The sequence below is a fragment of the Fundulus heteroclitus genome, chromosome 10, assembly GCF_011125445.2.
Source record: "Fundulus heteroclitus isolate FHET01 chromosome 10, MU-UCD_Fhet_4.1, whole genome shotgun sequence".
NCBI lineage: Eukaryota > Metazoa > Chordata > Actinopteri > Cyprinodontiformes > Fundulidae > Fundulus > Fundulus heteroclitus.
In genome coordinates, this window is record NC_046370.1 from 15,276,505 (window position 1) to 15,302,230 (window position 25,726).

The following is a 25,726-nucleotide window of genomic DNA, read 5'->3' on the forward strand; positions in this document are numbered from 1 at the left end:
GCAAATGCCGTCTACATGAATAAAGCGGTTGTATTCGCTGCCGAGGCTCCAGGGGCACTGACTGGTGGCCGACCCTGCGGCCTGGAAAGTCAACAGCAGTCAGAATGTCCCAGCGGCCTCAGCCAAACCAGCACCAATCAGCAGAAACAGATGGCTGTTTGTTCAGCAGCGGCGGTGACAGGGGAAAGTAAGGAGAAGATTTTGCTCCCAAGAGCTTTTTTTTTCAGTCTGTTTAAAAAAGAGAAAGCCCTGACAAGACTTTGCCGTTTCCCTAAATATTTCTCCAAAGATCCTTTTCTCCTCGCTCCTCCTTCCAGTCCAGCTCAAGATTGCCTCTTTGCTCGGTCGCTTGAAGCTCAGATCCGAGTGACACATTTGATCAGCACAGCGTGCCACTGATACTTTAATCCGAGACATCGTTCGCGTCCGCCGAGATGACATTTGCTGGAGGAAAGCCCAAGACTGCTTTTCATTTGATGACCCCTGCAAGAGATCTGTTTATAATTTAGTCACAAGAGCCGAGTGGTTTGACATTCCACAGCCCACGGAGAGGGGGCTGAATCAGGGATTTATTCATTCCAGGAGACTCCGGCTGAATGCAGGAATCTCATGACCGTCTCATGATTCTCATCAAGCACAACTCGCACACGCGTACACACACACACACACACACACACACACACACACACACACACACATGCATATCCTTATTTAAAGTACCAAGTGAGGACCCTGCCTCGACTTCTGTAGACTTTCATTCATTTTCAAGCCTGTCTATTGTGTAATCCTAACCCTATCCTAAACCTTACTGACTGACACCTTAATGGTAAACCTAATAGCCCAGAAAAAAAAGTGAGGACCAAAAAAGGTCCTCGCTTTACACCAAAGTCCTCACTTTGCTATTAAAATGAGTAAAAAATGTCCTCGCTCAGCTGCATGTACACGGACACACACATGCAGCTGGGCACACTTGGGATCATGAAAGAATGGAAAGACAGTAATGAGAGGAAAAGAAACCATGAGTGTAATTCTGGATTTTTTGAATGAATTAATATGTTTAAAAGAAATAGTTACACTTCTGAGAATAAAAAAGAAGAAGCTGGATTTGAAGATATTTTGGTCAGCTTTGACAGGGTCAGGCCTCTGACTGAAATAAACAGTTGCAGAGGATTTACTGAAATGTGCTGTTATCACTTTGAGGAATATGTGGGGGACAAAGTTTCACAATCATGCTAAATAGTATTACTGTTGTTCATTTTATGCAAAGTTCAGCTCTTACATTAGAAATGTACCTGATCATTTCCGTCGTCTTAGGTCCCCACCCAGGCCCAGTCCAGGAAGTCTTAACTACTCAGACGAGGATGTGAGCACCAAATACAATGACTTGATCCCCGCGGAAAGCACCAGCCTGACTGAGAAACCCTCAGAAATCTCTGACTCACAGGTGCAGTGGCATTACCTCCTTTATCCCACATCTCGTCTGATCTCTATCCTGTCTGCATAAAGTGGCATTTGTTTCATTTCTGTGCCTGTGTGTGCGTGTGTGTGTGTGTGTGTGCGCGCACTGTCATCTCCCTGAATTCCTCCTGAATTCAGCCATGCATTGTCAGCAATGCTGCATATTTTGTCTGTTCCTGTTGGTTTTTTTTGTTTTTTTGTGTGTCAGTCACCTGAATATAAGTTCTAGGTTCTAGCCGCAGCTAATGCACACGCAGAGATGAGCGACGAATGACTCTGCTCACTGGCTACACAGCAGTTTTTAGTTTCATCGGCAATGTCAGTCAGCGAATGTCCACCTGACATCCAGGCTGTGTTAAACCACTGCTCCTGTTATATAAGCCATTGGAAAAAAGAAACCGCTCCAGCAGTATTTAAGGTAGCAGCTCCAGCTACACGATCCATTCAACTTTCCTTTTCATTTGGTCGGGTCAGTGTGATCTCACTGGAAAACTCTCACCGCGTTCGATTTATCTACGTCCACGTAGTGGAAGGATCACTAACAATTAATGGTGGATTGTCTGAAATGTGGCCTCTGCTTCATCATGTCCCAAACTGCCTTTTTTCCCCAGTAAGGGATTAAAATCAATAAACCCTCCTTTTCTCTTTCTTTCCCTATTGATCAGAATGTCAGTCAACCAGCGTTCTGTTTTTTTTTTTATATACCTCCATTAAACCAGAATTTTTACACCCCAAACTTTTGCACATCTTTTAATACTTTGCCAGATATTTTACAGAACCTGCGAAAAGCATCCATGCTCGTGCAGCTTTTTCCCCGTTTTGTCAGATTAGAAAGATAAACTTTGAATTTTTTTTTTTTTATTTTTTTTTTTTTAGGGGGCGGTGGGGTTGTTGTAATAGGCCAACACACAGTAGTGCATCACTGTAAAATGGAAGGAAAATTGTACATAGTTTAAAACGTGTTTCACTAATAAAAATCTAAAAATGGTGACAAGGATTTGTAATTATCCTCCTTAAATCAATATTTATAAAACCGCAGCCTGCTGCAGTTACAGCTGCAGTATTTTTGCAGGTCTGTATGTCTCTATCAGCTTTACCCATCTTGCGACTAAATTCTTTGCTCATTCTTTCTCTGAAAACTCCCTCAGGGTCAGTCGCACGGGATCATTTGTGAACTTTTCTTTTCAACAGTCACATCGGTCTCATTTCGATTTAGCTCTGGACTTTGACTATTGCATGAATACGGTTTGATCTAAACCGTTTCATTGTAGCCCTGACTGTACGTTTAGAGTCATTGTCCTGCTGGAAGGGGAGCTTTTGCCCCGGTTTCAAGTCTTTTGCAACCTCTAACAGTCTCTGCTCATCGATTCTGACCAGCTACCCTGCCCCTGTTGAAGATGAGCACCAAGTCAGCACAATGCTGCCAGTTCCAGGTTTCACTGTGGAGATGTATTCAGGATGCTGTGTTTTGGTAGTTTTCCATATTGCACAGGGAAACCAAAATGTTCAGTTCTAATCTGAGCGTCTTCTGCCACAACGTTTTTGTCACCTACATAGCTTACGGAAAACAGAATTTCCCTTTTTTCCCCAACAATGGTTTTCTTTTGCCATAAAGGTCAGTTTTTTTTTTAACTTCATAAATAAGCTGTCGCTTAGACAGTCTCTTCCACCTGAGCTGATCTCTTCAGCTCTTGCAGCATTACCGTCGGCCTCGTGGCCGCTTCTCTGATTAATGCCCTCCTTGCCCAGCCTGTCAGCTTAGGCGCACCGTGATGTGTTGGTGTCCATGACCTGTGTCCCCGGTCTTCATTATGCAGTTTGTTCACTAATTTTCTGTAACAAACCCCGGAGGCCTTCGTGGAACAGCTGGATTTACGCGCAGGCTCTATTTAGTAATTAAATGACTGCTATAGTCGTTTTCGGAGAATAAAATCAGGGCTATCAGGAGTAAAGGCGACACACGCAAACATAATTAGGCATCAGTTTATCGCATGAAATCTGAAGGACATACACTGAGATTTGTGCCTATAACCTGAGAAATGTGACAGATTTCAACAGGCATGATAAAATGGGAACATAAAATGGGAAAACTGTGAGAAGATTCAGTAAAAACACAAACGGCACCTTTAACCGTCAACCCTTTTTTCGTGAATTCTTGTCTCGAATTATCATTGAACACCTCTCGCACGTCTCTGGTGTGAATTCCGCAGCCAGACATCTCTCGTCGCCCGGCCTTATCGGGACCCAAGTGTTATTTTCCAGATCAAATGAAAATCTCTCTGCAATGAATTACCCCCAGACAGGACCTTTCACGGCGCCGCGACATTCCCTCAAACGAGTCTTTTTGGATGTTTCGTCACCTGACATACCGGGAGATCATACTTGATTTTTTTGTCAAATGCCTAGGAAGACAACGCCCGTCTGGTGGCTCGCTCCGCCCTGAACGAGCTGAAGTTTGTCGTTGACGGACTGAGACCTCTAGGGGCCTTTCCTATTACCCCGGGGCTCCGCTGCCGTACCCCTGACAGGCTCCATATCAGCACCCACTCGTGCTTTGGAAGACCAGGAATGCTCTTTGAAGTATTATTGAGCGGATAACTCTAAGCTATCTGTGTGACACCTTGCTGGGTCTGCTCTTTAATCCACAGGGCCTTCCTCAGCAGGTATAAGTTGACTATTGTGCTCCTTGTCACTAAGAGATTTGGAGGAAGCCAACACTTACTTGGCAGGGTAACAATGCTGCCTTTACTGCTCTGCCAGCCTGCAGGTACGGGCCTATTGACTTTTTTTTTTTTTTTTTTTTTTTTACAGTACAGCCGTTCTCATTTTCCAAGGTTGCCCCTGTGGCAAAGTGTTTTTGTGTCATTTAAAGCTGAAACCGGTCGAAGACAGATGATCTCATCTGTGAGTCAGAGATGGAGTGTAGATTAGGCTCTCTCTCTGCTGAGCCGCATTCCACAGGAGAGAAATGAAAGTGTCTGCTTTCTCTCACATACCTTCTCTTTCCCTTTCTGCCTCCATCTGTCCTCCTCTGCCTCCAAACCATGACTTTCTGTCTCACTGGACACTGCAGCTTTATTGGTTGAGACTCAGCAGGGAATAATTCCTGCAGCCATTTGGCTTTGACAGCTTCCTGGATGATGTTATGGGCTAAAATGAACCAAAAGTATGACTACTCCTAAATTACGCTTTGTCTTACTAATAATTCTTTGCCATAGGAGGTAATCATTGCACATGTTTTTGGGCAGTAAAAAAAAGCAGATGGCTTTATACAGGGTTTGTGGATGACATATTTGCCCATCCTCGCTTTAATTACAGATTAATCATATTGAGAAACTATTACTCTTATTCAAGCAAGACGGGCTGTCTGGAGCACCTCTTATGCTCTACAAAGTCTCAAATCCCAATGATATTAATTGTTCTGATAAATAGTTTGCACTAGATTCCTAATGGTGGCTCCAAGTTCATCCCTGATTTGTTGATCATTCAATTTCTTATTCAATTAAGGAAACATAGGAGGATAGTTTTATTATGGGACATACTTTTTCACCAGTGTTAAGTAAATAAGATTTAAAAAAATAATAATTAAGAGATGGGTCCATTAAATAAAAAAAAAATGTTAACATGTAGAAGTAAAAAAATTAAATTAACTAAGTAAGCTACAATCAAATAAATGAATGAATAATGACAATGGATTATGGGACATTTTTAAACATCGCTAATATTTTTTTTTCCATCTTCTCATGTCCAGCATTATGGCAAGCAAGATGCAGATATGCCAGCCAGCTGTTTAGCAGTGGTGCAAGGAAAATGCCGTTTCCTCCACTATGTACAAGCATTAATGCAGAACATTTGCTAGCTGCTGCTTGGAATTTAATCGAATGAAACTAAGATTAAGCTTTAAAGCAATAATCTCTCAAAGTGGTTCTGGTGTCAAACAAAGGACGGCTTTGTGAAAAAAGCTTTGAATTGAGAAAAAATCTTCAAATGAAGAGAAAAAAAAACATCTTCATCTTCAAGAACTGAGGTTTAGTTTTGTTGTTTTTTAGTCCTTTTGGGATTAACAAAAGATCTCCAAATTGAAGGTGGGATTTTTAGAATAATTTCAGTCTCAGACGACTTTATTTTATCCAAAATTGTTCAGTGGGATAATGCGGTTTTCAAACGATGGCCATTTAAGCAAGCCTCTTATAGTTTCCTCTGTGGTTAAAAAGCAGCTGTTACACAGTTTTTGAATACAGCTGTCAATAGATATTGCCATTGTTTCGGCCTTGTTCCGGCCATGTCTATATCATTGTTGTTGTTGTCTCTGAGTCTTTGTCCCTGCTGTGCTCACTTCATCAAGGAGAGGGCAACGGACAGCTCACCCCCCCCTCCCTTCATTTCTGTCCCATTTTTAATAATCTATAACCAAAGGACAAAGAACTGACTCCTGGATGCAGAGACATACATTTTAAGCTTTTGGGGGGGAGGGGGGGACCTGATTTACCAGTAGATTATTTTTGTTGTCGTGGCGATCTGTGATGATGAACAACATCTATATTTGTAGAACGAATCCTTAACACACCTTCAGAACACTGATTTGATCATAAGTAATCTCTTCCAAATTTTCCAGGCTATTAACACAGAAATGACGTCATAACGTGCCTAACGTGCCTAACGTGTTAAAACATTTACCTGTTGGAACTATTTCACATTTCATAGTGTTAAACCCACAAATTTTTGTGCATTTCATTGGGACTTTATATAATAAAACAGCACAAAGCGGTGTGTAATTACTCAAGAAACAAAATGAGGAAACAATGTATTTAACAAATTTTGATGAATAAAATTCCTCATGTCCCTGTTGCTCTGATAACCATAAATTTCATTGAGAAGAAACAACTGCCTTCAATGTCACCCAATTAAAAACGAGTTGTTCTATTTGCTGTTTAACACAAGCCATGTAGGAGGCACAACATAACTGTGGAAGAAAGTGTTAAGCTTTTTTTTTTTTTTTGGCTTACAAGTGAAATGTTGTATGAGAAGGAAAGCTAGCACTACCCATCACCCAAAACCCACCATCCCCACCATGAAATTGTCTGTATCTGTTGAAAGATGGGTGGAGCTAAGTACAGAGCAATTCTGGGAGAAAACCCCTATTACAGGCTGCAAAAGACTAGAGCGGACCTTTGCCTTTTAGTACAGCTATTGCGGAGAACGTTGAGTCAGAGCTCGAAAAAAAAGGGTTTAGATAAAACCATTTCCATCTGTTACAATGAGCCTGTCCGAGTCCAGAACTAAATCCTGTAGATAATCAGTGTTGAGACTGTCCAAAGAAGCTGTCCATCTAATTTTGCTATCTATCTTCGGCAAAATTGAAAACATGCCAGTTCCTAGAAGTGTAAATCTGTTTAAAAGACGCCCCAAAAGACGCACAGCTATACTTGCAATGAAATGTGAACACCGTACCTTTGAGATTTTTTTTATTTTTTAAAAACCCTATAACCATATACTGTATATCATCTTTTTGGGCTGTGTTGGTCAGGCACTTAACATTTCAATACATAGCAAATTGCAGTTGCAATGTAATGAGGAGTTTGAACACTTTCACAAGCCACTGTAGGTTTTCACCAGGCTGTCAAAGATTAGGGGTCCCTGAGACATATGTTCTTAAACAATACTCAAGAACTGATAACACGCATCTTCTCAAGCAAACAATAATAAAATAATTGCCCGTTGTCGTGTTAGTTTTTTTCCCCTGCTTCCTAATTTTAGCGTTGATAAACAAGAACCTACAGCATCCTTATCATGCTGATCATAAATAAACTGCTGTCAAGTGGTTTCACACGTTAATTGCTTAGATTTCTTAATCTCTTCCCCTGCCTAATTTAGCATCAAAATGATGAAAAAAAAAGCCTAAAATAATTAACTTTGGCTGCCTGCTACGTGTCTATTTGAGGCATTCCATTGCTTAAAGATGATGGCCGGTCCCTTGAGGCTGAGGTGCAACGCTGCATTTCATGCCTATAGCGTGCTTCTTGCGCGGCATTCGGCTGCAGTAATTGGCTGGTAATGAGCTGGGATAAAGAGCCGTGTCTCCAGCCGCGATGCCCCCAGAGGCAAATCGTTAAGTATCTTATCTTTACGTTTCCTCAGTCGACGAGTGAGCTATTGATAATGGTGATAAAGCAACAATTATGCTTTATGTAGAACATTTTAGGAGCAACAACATTTACAACTATAGGTCCTGCGGGTCCACTTTTAGGACTTTTATTATTTTAATACGCAAGTCTGGTGTGCTTTGAGCTTTAACATTATTACGGAAAGAGCACAAAACAAAATCATTATGTTACGTCTAGCTGTGAGTTAAGATGAAAGACATTTAAAAAGTACGTAAAATCAAAGTGTTTTGGAGCAAAGTGACTTGCGAGGTTTCTCCCTTTGATTTAACATAAACATGATTGTTTTCCTTTGTTTGGAAACACAAAATCTAAAGCGGGCCCTTTTTTTTCCCCGTACAAATAACCAAACAATAGTCCTGTTTGGAGGGTTTAAACCTTTAACAATTTGGGGTAAAAAGAAAATCAATTGCTATAGTTCGAGCAGTGAAGCATGCTGAGGGAAATCTGAGACCAAGGCCATATGCATCGCATATGTGCTGAGCGATATTCAGGCAGAGGTCGGGGGCTTCGAGTGCATGCCAGACGTGTTGCATCTGTGTGACAGAATGGAACAAGATCATAAAGGCAGGTCTGAGAGAGAAAAGCAGCCCAGAAATGCTCACGACTATCAGTGTTATCCCTGCGGGGGCACCATCCGGAGCAGAACAGCCATTTGTTCTTTTGTTTTCAGAGTATACCTAATGCACGCCTAAAGCTGCTTCCCTGGGAAAATTGTTCAAAATTGGCAACGTCAACTTTGCATGCATTCCTTATGGCCCTGTGACTAATTACATGCTGGCTGGCACAATTGGCGGAGTACTTTCCTGGTAATTAGATGACCACAAGCAATCCTCACTGAGTATTCGGCTGTTGCGTCTCTTTTTTTTTTTTTTTTTTTTCCTCTCTCTGAACGAAATGGTTTTTGACAAGAATTCAGTCGTTTTTCCAACCCAACCTTGAGCAAGGTGGAGTGTTAGCAATGTGAAATGAACCCAGACTTAGTTGAAAAAGAGTAAAATAACATGTTCACCTCTCAGATAAACTTCTACAATCAGGCAGTGTTTACGAATGCATAATCTGTTTCACCCTTTCTCTGCTCTTCACAGAAGTCTCACAAAGTAGCTCAAAAGGTTTGCGTGTGTGTTACTGTGAAAAGGCCTTGGGCCAGCCCTCATTTTGTTACAGCTTGCTTCCAAAGGAGCCACATTTCCAAATAGTTGCTTAAATTGGTCTTGAGAAATAGTTTGTCAGAATTTCAGATTTTTTTTAAAAAAAATTGGAAATATGTCACTTTTCTTTCTCATTTTCATCTCAGTCCTTGTAAACCTCACATTCTTAGAGCGTGTTTTAGTGAAGGACCCAGTGAAATATCCAAACAAAACACATAAGTTGGCAAAAAAACACATTTTAAATTGGTTTTAGGTATTTTGATACTCCCACTCTTTGAGAAAAGCACTAATTTTGCTGTTAGTTAAATCTTATAAAATACATAAGTTTGAAAATACATGATTTTAGTTATTGCCCCAGTTTTTTTTTTTTTCCTGAGAGCCACTGGACAACATTGTGAATAATAGTATAATTTTATGCACTTTGTCTGTGGAAAACCAAAGGAAACAGGAGTAGGAAATTCAAAGAAATGGTTGGCCTGGAAACAAGATCTATGGCAGATAAACACATATTCTTCAGTATAACGCATAAAAACATCACAGAAAGATGTGATATTTGACCTGTGAGACACGTCTTTTTTTTCAATTGATCTACCGTACTATAAACTTGTATACTATACACCAGGGGTCACCAACATGGTGCCTGAGGACACCAGGTAGCCCTCGAGGACCACATGTGGTGCCCTCTAGCCTGTTCAAAAAAATAGCACAACCCTCCAGTGGACTGCATCTAAAATGTTATTTTATGTAGTTGCTCTTCCTTTTTAATCATACTTGTATTTACATAGGTTTAAAATGAATAAAAAAAATTTAAACATGTTCATAGAAGTTAAGGTGAGCTCTGACTCTTCTAGTTCAAAGGTCAGTACAGGTAGCCCTCCAGATGACACAGTACCAATGAAGTAGCTCTCAACTTTTTTAAGGTTGGTGATCCCTGCTATACACCATACCAAACACACTTGTATGTTTTTGTTTGTTTTTTCTGCTAAAAAACTAGCTTCAAAACTAAACTAGGGATGTTGCTGGAGCTGGGTAAAAGCAGTTTTTCCACCTTGGAGCCGCTATATTGAGTGATTTAAAACATTTCTTCCATTGATCCTTTATTTGTCGCTTTCCGTTGGATTTAGGTTTTTTTGAGAGCATCAAACAGCTGGAGGAAAATGTATTAGTTGACTATACATGCAAAGAGAAGTCTCAATTATATCAGTTTAATTCATAATCAGTCAGTGTTTGTTGTCCGTCATAATGATTCTAACTGCTGTTTCTGATACATGCAGCAAATACAGATAAACAGACTTGCAGGCTGGAGTTATGCAAACCATTTAAAACAGGATTTATGAACACCAGGTTGTGATATTGGAAGCTCTAAGTGTGTTAGACTTGACTGCGAATGGCATTTTATAAATTCAGCCGAAAAGCAGTAGCTGTACGTGGTCAATCCAGCTGCATTAATAAAACAAAACCACAGCTGGAGGTATACAAACCATTTTAAAGAAGATTTAGGAACATAAGCTAAGGATAGGAAGGCCAAACAATGATTATAAACTTAATTCCAAATGCTACTTATATATTGGGTTTAAAACAAAGATTAGAAATCATCTGGTTGGTTGTCCATTCACCTGCATTAATAAAATGGGAGCAACACAAGTGGTTTCAAACCTTTGTTTACAAAAACAAGCAGGGCATATTAAAAGACCAAATGGTGCTTATGGACTTGGCGGCAAAATCTATTTATAAATTCAGCTAAGAAAACCAATTGTTAAAGTAGCTGTAAATGGTCCTACAAAGAGAAGAGGAAAACAGAAGCCTGAACTGAAGTTATGCAAACCATTTCAAATATGGTTTATAAATAATCACTGGCACTATTAAAAGACCCAAAAGCGTTCATAAATTAGGGTTAGCCATGATCTGAGTTTCTAAATTCAGCTGAGGACAATAATTTTGCAAAAGGCTGCTTGCTGTTCACTTACCCCAATTCACTATTTAATATTAGAAAAAAATAAATCCTTTAAAGAATAAGAGAAAATGTTATCCCTGTTTTAATTTGAGCTTTTTGACAACTTTGAGGGTCAGTGTTCCTTTAATCGTGAAATATTTGGATCAAAAGTTGGTCTCGGGTGATTTCAAAAATGTCGCTCAGAGCATTTGCTGTTGTTCTATTCCACAAATCTCACAGATACACGCAATACAGCGAGACAAAGTTTTGGTGCCAAAATAGCATCAGGTTCTGGTATAAATGTTGGTACTCAGCAGAGCTTTTGCCAACCATGTTCTAACACCAGTGTAACACCAGAGCCAGTTTGATGAAAAAAAAAATAAAAATAAACAAGGAAAAAAAACATGTTGATACAAAAATACCCTTTTTTTGCAGTAATGTATTCTACTGTGATGTCATCATGACTTGGCCATTTTTAACCATTCTGTTATGGTGATGTACTGTAAAACCCATTGTTTTGTTCACCCATAGGAGGCGCTGGTGTTTTCATATGGAACAGGTGGCCTACATACACTTCCACTGCATTTGGTGAGGTTCCAATAGCTGCCTTCTTTTAATGTTTGTAGCCGTATGGCGGAATTGCTCCAAAGTGGTCTTCATCCAATCCTCAACCCCAGATTCTCCTTTTGATTGTGGGGTTAATGTGGCACACTCCACTTTTCAAATGTTTTTTTTTTTTTTTCCTGATGAGGTATGGCTACACAGAGCTTCTGTCCTAAAAGCTCAACTGATTGGTTAGTCCCATAGACAAACTGACCTTTTCCGTCTTGTGCTCATGGTCTGTTAACTGTGCACGCTTCAGTTTTTTGCAGTCATGCTTTGGTTGTTTTTGACCATTTTGTCCATGTGTACTTGTGTGGTGTTGTAAAACAGGCACATTTGCATTTGTGTTTGCCAGATGACATGGAGTCAAACAGGAGTGTCAGGCTCATTTTGATGTGCAAGTACATCTCAATAAATTAGAATATCTTCTAAAGTCGTTATTTACATCAGTTGTTCAGTTCAAAAAGAGAAACGCATATATTAAAAAAGAGATTCATTACACACAGTGATATTTCAAGTGTTTATGTCTGGTAGACTTAATGATTATGTGTCAATGAAAACCACAAAAAATCTGTTTCTCATGAAATTACCATATGACACCAATAAAAAAGGATTATTTTATGACTTATACAATCATGGGGAAAACTGCTCTCTTGAAAGTTTACCTACAGACATTCAGACAGTCACCATCCACAAGGAGTTTAATCCACAAACACTCTTACTTTCAACCAAAGTTGTCATTTGTATTTTTAAAGCTTCAGTAGGTAACCTTTGTAAAAAAAAAAAAAAAAGAAAGTTTACATATTTAATAAAATTGTCACTATGTCCTAACAGTAAATTTTGAAACAGATAATCTGTGAAGAAAATCAAGCTCTTCTGGCTCCTGCGGTTTTTCGGCCATTTGCAATACTGGCCTTTTTAAGAGTATGGTGGACATTCCCAAGTTTTTGATTGCAGCCAAAATCGGTGCTTTGCAAGCAACTACAAAAAGACAAATCCAGGACTTGGCCTACAACCGCCGTGTGTTACACCACTCCTGAACCAGAGACAATGTCAAGGTGTGTTAATGTTTTACATTGGCCTGACAGAAAAAGGAAGAGACAGTCCAGTGATTGGTGCTTCAAAATCTTGCAGGAAGAGTGAAGAAGCACAACAGCTAAGCGTCTTGTGGTCAAGAATTAACTTTCCAACAGTCAGAGATAAATTGGCAAGCCATGTCATCTCCTGCTGTTTGGTCACTCTGTGCTCAAAGCTGATATTACTGTGGCTGATGGGCCAGCAACTGTGGCAGGGATGCTAAAGTCCAGTTCTCAAAATCTACCAGCCTGCATCTTCTAGATGCATTCCTTCTTCAGCACACCTGAATCTAATGAATTGCTTGTTACCAGGCCTCTGCAGAACTGAATCACTGCTGTGGAGAGATTTCAGCCTTGTGGTTCAGGTGTGCTGGAGAAGCAAAGCATCTGAAAGTGTCGGGATAGCAGCTCTTGAGGACTGGACTTTGGCACTCCTGATCGATGGAATAGTTTCGTGAAATTGAGAGAAAGCAGGACCACCAATAAATTCAAGCTGAAGGCTGCCGTTAAAGCAGCCTGAGCTTCCTTAGCACCTCAGTGTTTCCTCCATGTGGCGATGCATGCAGGAATTCATGCTGGAGGAGTCTCGACCAAATATTAAGTGCATAAACTTCACAGTGCATGAACATACATTTCAGTAGGGGTGACATCTCTGTTTAAAATATTATAATTTTCAGTTAAACTGGATTTTTGGTTTTCATTGACTCTAACCCATAAGGATTAAAGAGAACCACAATAAACTCTTAAAATATGAGTCTGTGTGTGTTACGACTCTGTGCTGAGGGATTGCTGCAAAGTCAACGATGCAATGCAAGTGACCGTCCACTGTCACTGCATGCTCTTTCAGGAGGAGAAAATGTAAGCCAATGACTTGGTGCAATCTGCTGGGTTTCCTTGGAAAAACCTTTAACAAGTCTGCCTGTATGATTTCATAGAATTGACTTTGCAAAGCGCCTTGAGATGATGTGTTGGGAATTGGCGCTGTATAAATAAAAAATTATTATAAAATTGTATATAAAATAATAATAAAAAGTTTAAAAATGTGTACACAGGTGCATTTAAAAACTTGAATCTTGGTAACATGTTAAATACATTTTGTCACTTCAAAAAGTGAAACTCGGAGTAACATATTTGAATCCTTTATTTCTTGTATTTTTTTTATGATCATGGCTTACAGATAATGAGAATCATAAAATTCAGTGCCCCAGAAAATTTGAATTTTTAGCAAATGTTCAATATTGGTAACTCATGGTGTCACCCTAATCACCAAATGAACTCACAACACTTACACAGATGTCCTGAGCGTTTAGATTGTGTCTCAGTCTGGCTCAGTATCCTACACAATCAAAGGGAAGAATGCTGACTGGACAAATGTCCAGAAGACATTTAGACCCTTCACAAGGAGGGTAACCTATAAAAGGTCAGTGCTAAAGAAGCTGATTGTTCAAAGTGTGCTGTCTCCAAGTATATTGAAAGCTGAGTGTAAAGAAAAAGTGTGGTATGAAAATGTTAGCCAATAACAGGGATAACCGCAGCCTTTAGAGGATTGCCAAGCAACATCCATCCTGGTATTGGTCCACTGTGTCTTCAGAAGACCTTAGTCAATGCAGCCATCTTCAAGGACTTTTTTAAAGCACTTCATACTTCTTTCTGCTGACAAGTTAATAAAAATACAGATTTTATTTTCCAGCAGGATTTGGCTTCTGCCCATTCTGTCAAAGCTACCAAAAGGTGATACAATGCCAATGGCGGTGCTATGGTTTATTGGCCAGTAAACTGGCCTGGCCTGAAACTCACAGAGAATCTATAGGGTACTGTCAAGGGGAAGATGAGAGACACCAGATCAGACCTGAAGGCCATTATCAAAGTAACCCGGGCTTCCGTTACATCTCAGCAGAATCACAGGCTAATCACCTCAATGCCATGCTGTCTTAATGCAGTAATTCATGCAAAAGGAGGCCCAACCAAGTATTGAGTGCATAGGAATGAACTTACTTTTTTCAGTAGCCTGACATTTCTGTTTAAAATATGTATTTTATTAATCTTCTGAAACATTGAAATATTCTCATTTTCTTAGACACATAATTGTTGGTATCTTATAGCCATAAGTCATATTTTTCAAAATTATAAAAAAAATTAAAATAAATGCATGCTCTAAATATTCTACTCTGTGTAATGAATCTATGAAGTATATGAATTTAACTTTTTGGAATGAGTGACAAAAAAATTACTTTGTCACAATATCCAGAATGTTGTAGATGTACTTGTTTTATGCAAATTTCCCTATCTGAATTGAATAAAACAACTTTTCAAAGATATTCTAATTAACTGGGAGGTACTTAATAATAATAACTATCCCCCCAATAAAGAGGCAAACTATGCTAATCCCAGAAACTGCCTGTCCGTTTTGTCTTTCAGGGCAGCGACAGTGAGTACGAGGTTGACCCGAACCGACAGAAGACCCATTCCTTTGTCAACCACTACATAAGCGACCCCACCTACTACAACTCCTGGCGCCGCCAGCAGAAGGGAATATCCCGAGCGCAGGCCTACAGCTTCACCGAGTCTGAGTCGGGAGACCCGGAGCACCATGCCCCACCACCGCTGCCTCCTCTACCCCCACTGCCACCGCAGCTCAGTACGCCCAGCCCTCAGCCTCAACAGGCCCAGGGTCAACCCCAGGGTCAAGGCAACCTATTTAGGCCCAAAGGAAGTCGGACTCCCACCCCCTCCCAGCAGAGCTCCAACCCCCCCAGCCAGCAAAGCACCCTGTATAGGCCCCCCAGCAGCCTGGCCCCTGGGTCACGGGCTCCTATTGCTGGCTTCTCCTCCTTTGTGTAAAAAAAAAAAAAAAAAAAAAAGAAAATGCTGAAAAGGACCAAACTTTCTGGAAGCATCAACCCGTGTTGAACAACACGGCATCGGAAAATGATAAATCAGCCCGATTAATCAATCAGCCGTCTCTCGCCTCTTATGATGTTTTCTTTAGGTCTCATGTTACTTCTTTAGTTCTGGATAAATGCAGACTTTTCAGAGCACTTTCTTGTTTTCTTTTTTTTTTTTTTTGCGTGTGGAAGTGTGCCATTGTAGAATCTATTTTTGCTTTCACCAGTTGTTTCAGTCACCAAACTGCTTGCATGATTTTGCGTCTAATTATTTTTTTCTACTTTTTATGTTCTTTAGAAACACACTCATCAGTAACCTCTGTACAGAGTCACGAGTCTTGGAAATCACAAAACATTTACTCTCTCTCTCTCTCTATATATATATATAGATAATATATATATATACAACATATATATAGTGGAGACAACAGGAAGAGAAAAGTGAGTTGGTGGACATAATCGTCCCCATTGATGGAAACGTGATGAAGAGATAAGACTCATTTGTCTCCATGTGTAAACGAAATATGAAGGATAAAAAAAAAAAACAGGACTTACACCAAAACAACAAAACTTTTTTCGCATTTGGTCCTGGAAAGTTTTAAACGGACATCGAAGATGCAAATCTGCGTTACTGCGGAACCAACTCTTTGGTCTAAGAGCACACACGCGTGTGCCCGAAAAGCAAACGGCGTTTTGCTACACTGGGTCAACGGTGACTGCGCTGTGCCTGAGGGCGCCTCCACATAGATGAAATGCGTGTACGTCTGTTTAACCCGAGAAGGTTTCAAGTCTTTTTGTGACCGTGTTACAGTGGAACAAAGCTGCCTTGATGGAAACACACTTATTTATGACACCTGGCACCAGTTGGGACCACACGTGATCGTGGCATCCTCCTCTACGGGCTGCGAGAGCCTCCTTTTACTCCCAACAGATGGAAACACTTTGATATTTAAGCCGACGAGGTGAAGATCTGAAAGTGTGTGGACACATTCGCTAGAAGTGCTTAGCTGTGATTTTGTTAAGAAAAAAAAGGGAAAAAAAAAAAAGATTTTCATTTGCTCTCCATGTTGCTTTCCCCACCCCGCCGCGGATCACTATCGCTGGGCAGCGATGAGCCTGTCCAACAGATGATGTCATTGAATTGCCTCACTTTTCTTCCTTTTGTGTAAATCGGCCACTCTGTGCTCTCCAGGTGTGACTTTGCTCCAAAGCGTGTGCGTGTGCATGAGTGTGTGTGGATGATTACACTTTGTGTGCGTCAAGCTTTACGGATCATTCACTGTAAGTCTGTGTATAAACGGATCGTCCCGCAGCAGCTTTAAGCCTGCCTGGAGTTTTGCCACTAAAGGGGTGAAACTATAGAGGCAAACCCACAACGCTATAGTGATGAAGACTCGGTGATGTGTTGCTAGTTACCCAAGTTCAAAAAGAAAAAAAACTTGTCATCTACTTGTTCCTTTTAGGGTTTTTTTTTTAATGTGGGGTGATTTCATTGTACGCAACAATTATCTTATCATGCTTATCATGCAGAATCTGAATGAATATATTATCACAGTACATTTCTGAAATAAATTATTTTTCAATGTTATCCTGTCTGGTTCTAAGTGCAAAAGCTGATTATCTTCATTTGGGATCTACGGAAGCACTGCCAAAATCTGAAATAGAGGCCAACACACATAAAGATGTGAATAATAATAATAAATACCAACACATGCCACACAATAAATCCTTTCAGTTTCTGATTCCTAAAATGTTATGAAATGAACAAAAGGAAAACTTGTCCAGCAAATATTAGAAAAGGATGAAAGAATAATATGAAACTGAATACTTCAATAAAAACAAAGTGTTATCGATATTAGTTATTTATAAATATATACATCTATCGATCGATCAATAGATAGATAGATAGATATACAAATTGGCTGTAATACTGTAATCATGTAATGCCAATGAAGGCATATTTTACCCTTTGAACTTTATATATATATATACATATATATATATATATATATATATATATATATATATATATTTGCATTTGTGGTGTGTGGTGTGCTGAACTAAATGTTGCAGGGTGCAAACAAATTTTATTTATCCCGACTCCTCTATATATATATACATATATATATATATATATATATATATATATATATATATATATATATATTTGCATTTGTGGTGTGTGGTGTGCTGAACTAAATTGAAATCTAGCTTGGTTTAGTGTGGTAAATCTGCCCTCATCTGCATGTTGTCAGCACAAAACAGAATCATATTAATACAGTGCCTTGTAAAAGTGTTTATACCCCAAGCATTTTTCACCTTTTATAAATTTTTTTAAATAGATAAAATCTGAAATGTATGCCATACATTTGTATCAGACCCTTCCCTCTGATATCCCTAAATGAAATAGACCGCAACCAATTGCCTTTAGGAGTCAGCCAATTAGTAAATTCTCGTGTGTAACTGAGCCCCAGTCTTAATTCGGCTGTTCTGCGAATGATTCAGAGGTTTGGTAGAGAACACGAGTGAACAAATAACAGGATGAAAACCAAGGAGCACAGCAGAAAGGTCAGGCGGCGCAGCGGCACAGATCCATATCTCAGGTGGGAGATTCTGTTGACTGGACAACTATTAGTTGCACACTCAACAAATATGGCCTTAGAGTCATTAGAGTGTCGAAAGAAAAGAAGGGCAAAGTTGAAAGAAAGCCATAAGAAATGCAGTTTGCAGTTTGTCACGTGTGACTAAAACTGAGGATTTTTGGCCTTCACGCTAAATGAGTCATGGGAACAAACCAACCCTGTCCACCCCCGCCCCCCCTCCCATCACAGAAAATGGTAGTGGCAGCATTGTGGTGTGAGAAGGCATCTCTATCATAAGGAGAAAGAGGCAGGTCAGAATTGATGTGAAGATTGTTGGAGCTACTGATAGGGCAATAAGATAAGTTGTTACAGGCTGCAAATATAAGACAAAGGGTGGTGGTTGACCTTCTAGGAAGTCAATGGTCCTAAGCATACATCCAGAGAGGCATAATACGTTTTAGAATGGCCCAATCCGGTTAAAAATCAGTGACAATACTTGACAATTGACGTTTACAATGCTCTCCATCCAATGTGACTGAGCAATTTTCCATATCAAAATGGGCAAAAATTTCAATGTCTTGCAAAAGGGTAGAGACCTGCCTCACCTAACTTTCAACCATAGTTGAATAAAATTGGTTCCTCAAAATACTGACTCAGCTGGACAGCTGTAGTAAAAAAAAGCACTTCATGTCAGTCTAGCATATAAATCCCAATAAAACCCATTGGAATTTGGGGTTGTGACAAGCCCAAAGGGTATGAATATTTCTTCAAGGCACTGTGAAATGCCATTGGAAATCTGAAAAAGTACATTTTCGCTTACTGTGCTGTGAGGCAAAATATCCAAAGCAGCATTTTATATTCTAATGACAGTGGAAACTAGAAGTAGTTTTGTAAAACATTTCTCCCTGTCATACTTTCATGTTAATGTTGCCTTTAAAAAAAGGGGGGGAAATGTAGAAATCTGAGAGTGCTCAGAGCCGCAAACTGTTCTCTGAGTGGTTTCTGTGCAAGCATTTGATCTATCTATAGTTAATTAGTTAATCAAATACAACAATTACTCAAATCAGCGTTAAAATGGATCTGTGCAAATTATGTAAAATCCTGTTATCTGGTTACAAATGTCCCTCTTGATTTGATCTGTGCTCCTAGATAAGCACAACTCATTAGTTCATTTCATTTTTTGACAAAATATATATATATAAAAAAAAATGCAGACCCTGTGAAAGCTACATTAGATAATATCGCTCAATTTGTAAGGCATCAGGACTGTCTTGGACATTTTATATTTTTTCGAACACTCCAGACGTACATGTAAATCAAAGACACACGCAGAGCGTCAGATGCTCCCGGATACTAATTGGATCACAGTCAGTCACTTGATCCAGGGCTAACCCGCCATACACACAGGCGTGAGAAGAGAGGAGATTAGATGGGATAGGATGGAACAGGGATTTGGAATGAGAGCTTCCAGAGCGCTAATCCCTTTTTTTGAAAACACATGGGAAATTTCAGTCCCACTGTGGAATTGTGCACGAGGTGTCCCACTTGCAGAAAATATTTATTTGCCTCTATTTTCCTGTTTCTACTCCCTTTAGGAAATGGATAGCATTGGAAAAAAAAAACTAACAAAAGTGAGCTGGTGGTCCCTGTTAAAAAGGGAGTCCAGGGTACTAAATAGCCATGATGAGCTTTGAGAACCCACAGTTGGAATATTAAGGCATCCAGACAGAGGATGTAATTCAAAAGACTTTGAAGCCATGAATTTAATTGCCTCATTTGTCAGTTTCACTCAGGGTGGGTTAGGGATTTGAAGAGGATAAACTGGCAGTTGGTGAAAAGGATACTAATTTGTGTAAAAGGAGGTCCCTCCCTTTGCCTTTCTAATATACCGTTTGTTAGCTGCTTAAATTGGGTTCGGACTAAACGTGCATTATGGGAGCGTTGTTGGCAGCTTTTCGTAGAGAACCCTCCTGACCACTTTCCCTGCAGTCTGAATGTGGTTTCCAATGAAAAAAAAATGTCATTCAGGGATTTGAGGCAGCTTAAAATTGTGACATAAATTACATAAACTGCTACACGAAGCTGTTTTTTGTCTGGTGCTAGTCTGACCCCGGCTGAGAGTTTTCCATTCGGAAAAAAAAATATATATATATATATACCCTGTTTATAAATTGCTTGCTGTTGCATTCCCAGGCTATATGAAAGCGATGGGCACAAAAACCACGCAAGGAAGCAATAAAGAAAGACAGACCCGCTTGACGCAAAGGCACCATCCAACTTCTGTTCCGGTCTGGAAACACTCCACTGTTCTCAAATATGCAGAGTATCCCTATAAAACGTTGCCCCACTAATTGGCTCATCATTTATAAGGCCTACAGTGATATTTACATGTGGGAAACATCTCAGTTTGATGGTCATATGGGGAACAGTAAAGTAATCAGTCAGGTTAAAGTTCACACCTGACGACCAGATGGTTGTTTTAACCACTCAAACACATGCTGATTTAAAGAGTCTTAATAGTTTTTACACACTAGATGGTCTATAATTTCATATCTATATATATATATATATATATATATATATATATATATATATATATACATACACACGTTTATATATATATATACACACACACACACACACACACACACACACACACACACATATATATATATATATAGTCAATATTAGTCAATCCTTTAAAACAATCTGTGAAATTTCACAAATAGTTGGAGTCATCATGACATCATGTGTCTCCTAATTACTGTGGTGGCTAACTTGACGATGCTGTGGTGATTTTTAAAAACAGCTAAGATAAAAATGTATTAATAAATCAAAAACAACACTTAATTCTTCAGATTGTACATCGCCATGAATACATATTCACTTTGTACCTTTTTCAGGGTTACCCTGATATGGCCCCCTCCATCTCCCCATCAATTCTGACCAGTTTCCCTCTCCCAGATGAAGAAGCCCCTCCCCACAGCATGATGTTTCCACCACTCAATTAAATTGTGGCGCAAGTGCAATGTTAGTTTTCTGATCCTCATCCATTTTGCATGTAGGCCAAAAAGCTGACCACCTGGATCTACATGTTTTTTCATGTTACTTGTCAGCGCAGGACTTTTATGGTGTTCTTTCAAGGATGACTTTACATTTGCCAATTGTCCTTGACTACCAGATGTGCAAATTGCCTGACTAATAGCTGTTGTTCTTATATCCCTGCTACTGAAGAAACATTTGCAAGGAAATGTATGGAAACCGGTTGACAAACCAAGTGTGTATCCATAAAACCTTCGTTGATCCAGATCTACTTTGGCTCATCTGTGCAGCATCTAGCAGCAAAGTTAAAGCCTGTGTTTTTGTTGTAGCATTAAGGAGAAAACAGGGAAGTCATAATCATATATAGGAGCTTAGGAAAAGAAGCTTTATTCTAGCCCAGAGATAAATGACAGGTCCCACATTCCCACATGTGTTATTGTAACCACTGAGTTAAATAAATACTGTGCCATTAATTTCAATTAGTATTAGCACAAATAATAATATAAAAGGACCTTAGCCAAAATCAGCAAACAAATTATTCATCCATCCATCCATTTTCCATCACGCTTGTCCCTCATGGGGTCGCGAGGTGTGCTGGTGCCAGCATCTCCAGCATTCAATAGGCGGGAGGCGGGGTGTTCCCTGGACAGGTTGCCAGTCTGTCGCAGGGTGTAAACAAATTTTATTTATCCCGACTCCTTTATATATATATATATATATATATATATATATATATATATATATATATATATATATATATATATATATATATATATATATATATATGTGTGTGTGTGTGTGTGTGTGTGTACATAGGACAAAGTGCAAAGAGTGAAATATATCTAAATATTAACAAAATAGTACTAAGGCCGCCATTATTGGCATTACAGGATCAGAAGCCATGTATTAATGACAACTTGTGTGTGTGTGTGTGTGTGTGTGTATATATATATATATATATATATATATATATATATATATATATATATATATATATATATATATAATCATTATTAACTGTTTAATGCCAGTTGGTCAAATATACCCCTATGATGGGTGACATCCGGGATACTCACCCACCAAGTTGAAGTTGAGTCTGTTGTTGCGCGTTGTGGATAAATAGGACTCTGTGCCTTTAAATGTCAGAGGGGGGGTGGTGCCCTATGAGGAGAGGGGAGGGGAGGGGAGGGGAGGGGAGGCCGCTTTGTGCGCCTCGCAGATGCGGAGTAAACGGACGTTGGAGCAAACGAGCGCTCACACACACACAGGACTATAACCCTGACGCAACTCTGCTGCCTTTACCCCTCAGAGGAAACATAAACAAGAACTCTGTCAATTTGCTGCTCGCAGTTTTCCCTCGTGTTTACGGAAAGTTGAGTGGAATACTGCCTTGAACTTCCTATACGCCTGGAAGCCAAAGGAGAGAAAGGTAACTTTCCCTAATGTTGGGCTCGTGTTTTAGAGGCTGCCTGCGCAGCAACCTTCCTAATTTCGCTTTGTTTGATGAGAGTCTGCTGCTTTGTAATGACTTGTTTTAATGGCCCACTGCGTGTTGTGTGTGGTGCTTTTAACAAAGCTGCTCCGTGAAGTTAGGGACGTAGGTTAAACTAAAACCCGACGGCGTGAGATCTGCATCTCATTTGAATCTCAAATGTTCCCTGCGGACAATCAGCGCCTGGCAGTCTCTTCGGGATCATGTTTGGTCCCATATGGAGGACCAAACAATGAGCCCTCTGGCGTTCCTCTCTGTCCTCCATCACCAGTCTGGCTCAACCAGAAAGTTTGGCATTTACTGGAGAAAAGTCTTTACTTTTCTAAAGCCTTTACGTTTACTTCTTTGTTTTCGACATGTGCTCTTTATTTGTTTTACGTAAAACTATCTGTATGAGCCATTTCATATCTAAAACGTCATTTAAATAATATACAAGATCATGTATGTGGGTTAAAATGAGAAAAGTACACTTTTAAAATTTTATCTTCTTTTTTTGGTGGTGGGGGTGGTATTTAAACACATTAACTTACAAATAAGTTTAAGTTAAGAAAATTAAGAATAATTTGAAATTGTGCAACATTTTTTGGGACCCAGAGTGATCTTGTGTGATCACCTTGGGCCTATTTTTTTAAATCTTATTTTGAAAAGCTATAAATATGTAAATGTTAGCTGTGGTATGTTACTAGGTTTAGACCAATATTATCAAGGTTGGACATAGGCATGGAATGGGTTGAGATTAAAGCAAACTTTCTGACTGTTTAGGACTACACTAGGTAATATCAAAAATATTTAGAAAGCTACTTTGAAACAATTAGATAGACTTAGATAGATCCGAAAGAGCATGAAGTGCTATCAAGACCATGAAACGGTATCTTCGGCCGTTAGATTAACTGTACTGGTTCCTGTATCCGGCCCAAAGGTCATGCCTGATTATTCTGCCATGAAATGGAAAAAACATCCCATCTGTTTTCCAACATTATTGGTAAATCGGCAAATCAAGTTATACATTTTTTCAATCTTATGATGCCATATGGGCCTTGCCATGCGTGCAGCCTGCCGCTGCACATTGCTGGTCAGCTGGCTGAAAGAAGGCTACTAATGGTTACAAGAAGGCATGAAAACTAAAGCAGCACCATTACTCTTATGCTGTCTAAAATCTACATTTGGCGAGCTAAGACCGCCGTGCTACGTAGCGGGCTTCAAGCTAGCTGTCTTGGCAGATAGCGCCACTAATTAAGCCGCCGAGATCAGGTTGTCCTTTGTCTACCTGTGTTGCTCTATGGAGAGCAAAAATCTAAATTATACATTTATTAAACGACATTGCTCTTGTAATAAGCAATTATATATTAGTTTATCAGCAGTTGGAATCATTTTTTTTTTAATTTTATCTTTTTAATGGAAGCATTTAGTTCACATTAAACACTTTAGTTATTTTTTTTGTTTTTGTTAATACCACTAAACCAAGTTATTTTTTGCTCAAGGCTATCGCAGCATTAGACTTTCACACCTGCCGATGTGTGTTTAACAGAAATACTGTACACCATTAATCGGGAAGTCAGGTAATTGTCAGACTGTTTTTCAAGACCAAACTTGAAAGCAAGCAGATTAAACGAATAATCAAGTATATTAAATAAGAAATGTGGAGTATTTCACGTTTTGGGGATCCTTATTTAAGCGACATCTAGATCAGGATGTTCCAAATGACTAATAAAATAGTTGGAACTGGGCCACAGGAGCCTGAAATATGTGTCCCCCAAAAAAAAAAAAATATTTCTAGCTCCAGGACAGGATATGCTTTAACCGTCGCTGGGACAGATGGATTCTCTGAGCATCAATTTTCCCTAACTGAAACTTATGTAACGTTAATGCATTTCAGTGGGATCGCAGGAAGACAGCAAAAGCACGGTAAACTCTCTGGCAATCTACCTTTTTTTAGCCCCACGGATCATTAGGGAGCTTCTACGTGTTTATGGTTTTTCGTCGTTTTGTCCGACGAGCTGAAAAAAAAAATGTATTTATAGACTACGTTTCAGCAGGCCAAACTCTTAAGTACCCTTGTCTGCCTCGGCTCTAATTGAAAGCAGTATAGACTAAAAGCAAAGTCCACAACAATTTAACAGCGCTCTTTGTTATCATTGCCCTCGTTACACCGGTCGCTAACTCTCTAGTGTTGTTAAGCTGTCCCCATAGAGAACAGGACGTATAAACTAAGGGGCTCCGCGTCGGTCTGCTCTTTGCACAGCGCCTGCTCTCTGACTTCCTCTTACATAGAAATGCTTAACCACGCCCTGACAACCGGCCTGAGGTCATTCAGTAGTGATAACTTCGCTTGATGAATCATTTATAATCCAGAAATAGCGCCTCTGTGTCATAAAACAAGAAAAATGGGGAGAAACCTCCTAGTGTCTGCATTGCTGCACACACTCCAGGCCTTACAGCTCCTTACATTATGGCCTCTTTTTAGCTGCCAGGCAGATGTCCCTCCAATGAAATCTGTTGTGTCATAGGGGAGGGGAGGGGGGGCGACGGGACGGGCCGTGTGTCATCTCTGACTGTAGCTTCTTTCGGCCGTCTAGGTTATTTGAATTTGCTCGTGGGGGGGTTTGCCGCTGTGAGCAACTTGGCCACCTTCTCATCTCTGGCTGCGGCGCACGGAGGTCACTGCAGTTTTCTATCAGGAGGAGGGTGTGCAGCAGCCGGGGTTGTTGGCCAGACAGATGTGGTTTTACTCATGCACAGATCCGGGGGACACTAATTTCAGGCGGTTCGCCTGCACTCTTGTGAAGTCAGTGAGTTCAGGTACATTGTAGATACTATGTGGATCCATTCAGTTTGTGACCAAAAAAATAACCCAAAAGCATTGATGTGTCATTGATGCCAGAAAGCCTGGGCCGGCATGAGGCTTTCACGCTTTGACAATCTTTTACGATATTTACTGGGGCTGGACGATAGTTCAATAACTAAATATATCGACGTATATCGATGATAGAAAAAAAAAAGGTCAATAAAAAGTTCAATAGAGCGGTTTTCCTTCCTTTTGCATTCTAGCCTGTCATGTAGGGTAATACTACAGTCATTACATCCTCCCCACCAATCATAAACGCAGACCCAGAAATGCTCCGCCCCCTTTAAAGAGTTCAGAGAGCAAGCGTTCTTTGTCATCTTTTAAATGCTTGCAGTTTTGGTAAAAAGTTGGTTGAATAAAGAGTTGAGTTTGAATTCAGTGCTTGCGACCCAAAAATACGTCGCTAAGCAACAGCATAAAATGGTCAGGGCTGAACTTGAAATGTCTGTATTGAATTTGTTGATAATTATCGACATCGATCAATATGATTTCTCTTTT

At 39.8% G+C, this 25,726-nt stretch overlaps 2 protein-coding genes across 6 annotated transcripts in view; both read left to right on the top strand.

The window, feature by feature from the left end:
• The window catches only part of sdk2b (sidekick cell adhesion molecule 2b), a 487,898-nt gene extending 471,043 nt beyond the window's left edge, over positions 1-16,855 (top strand). For 3 of the 5 annotated variants that reach the window (XM_012871718.3, XM_021321069.2, XM_021321068.2), the window contains 3 exons: positions 1,315-1,444; positions 11,235-11,291; positions 14,801-16,855. In XM_012871718.3, coding sequence (XP_012727172.2) covers positions 1,315-1,444; positions 11,235-11,291; positions 14,801-15,223 — 610 coding nt within the window. In that variant the 3' untranslated portion in view covers positions 15,224-16,855. The remainder of the gene's footprint in view (positions 1-1,314; positions 1,445-11,234; positions 11,292-14,800) is intronic. The other 2 variants (XM_021321070.2, XM_021321071.2) reach the window with 1 other exon arrangement.
• Positions 16,856-22,083: 5,228 nt separating this feature from the next.
• Positions 22,084-25,726, top strand: part of cdc42ep4b (CDC42 effector protein (Rho GTPase binding) 4b) — a 30,424-nt gene continuing 26,781 nt past the window's right edge. Inside the window, exon 1 of the mRNA XM_012871716.3 lies at positions 22,084-22,320. The gene's annotated coding sequence lies outside the window, so the exon portion shown is untranslated. The remainder of the gene's footprint in view (positions 22,321-25,726) is intronic.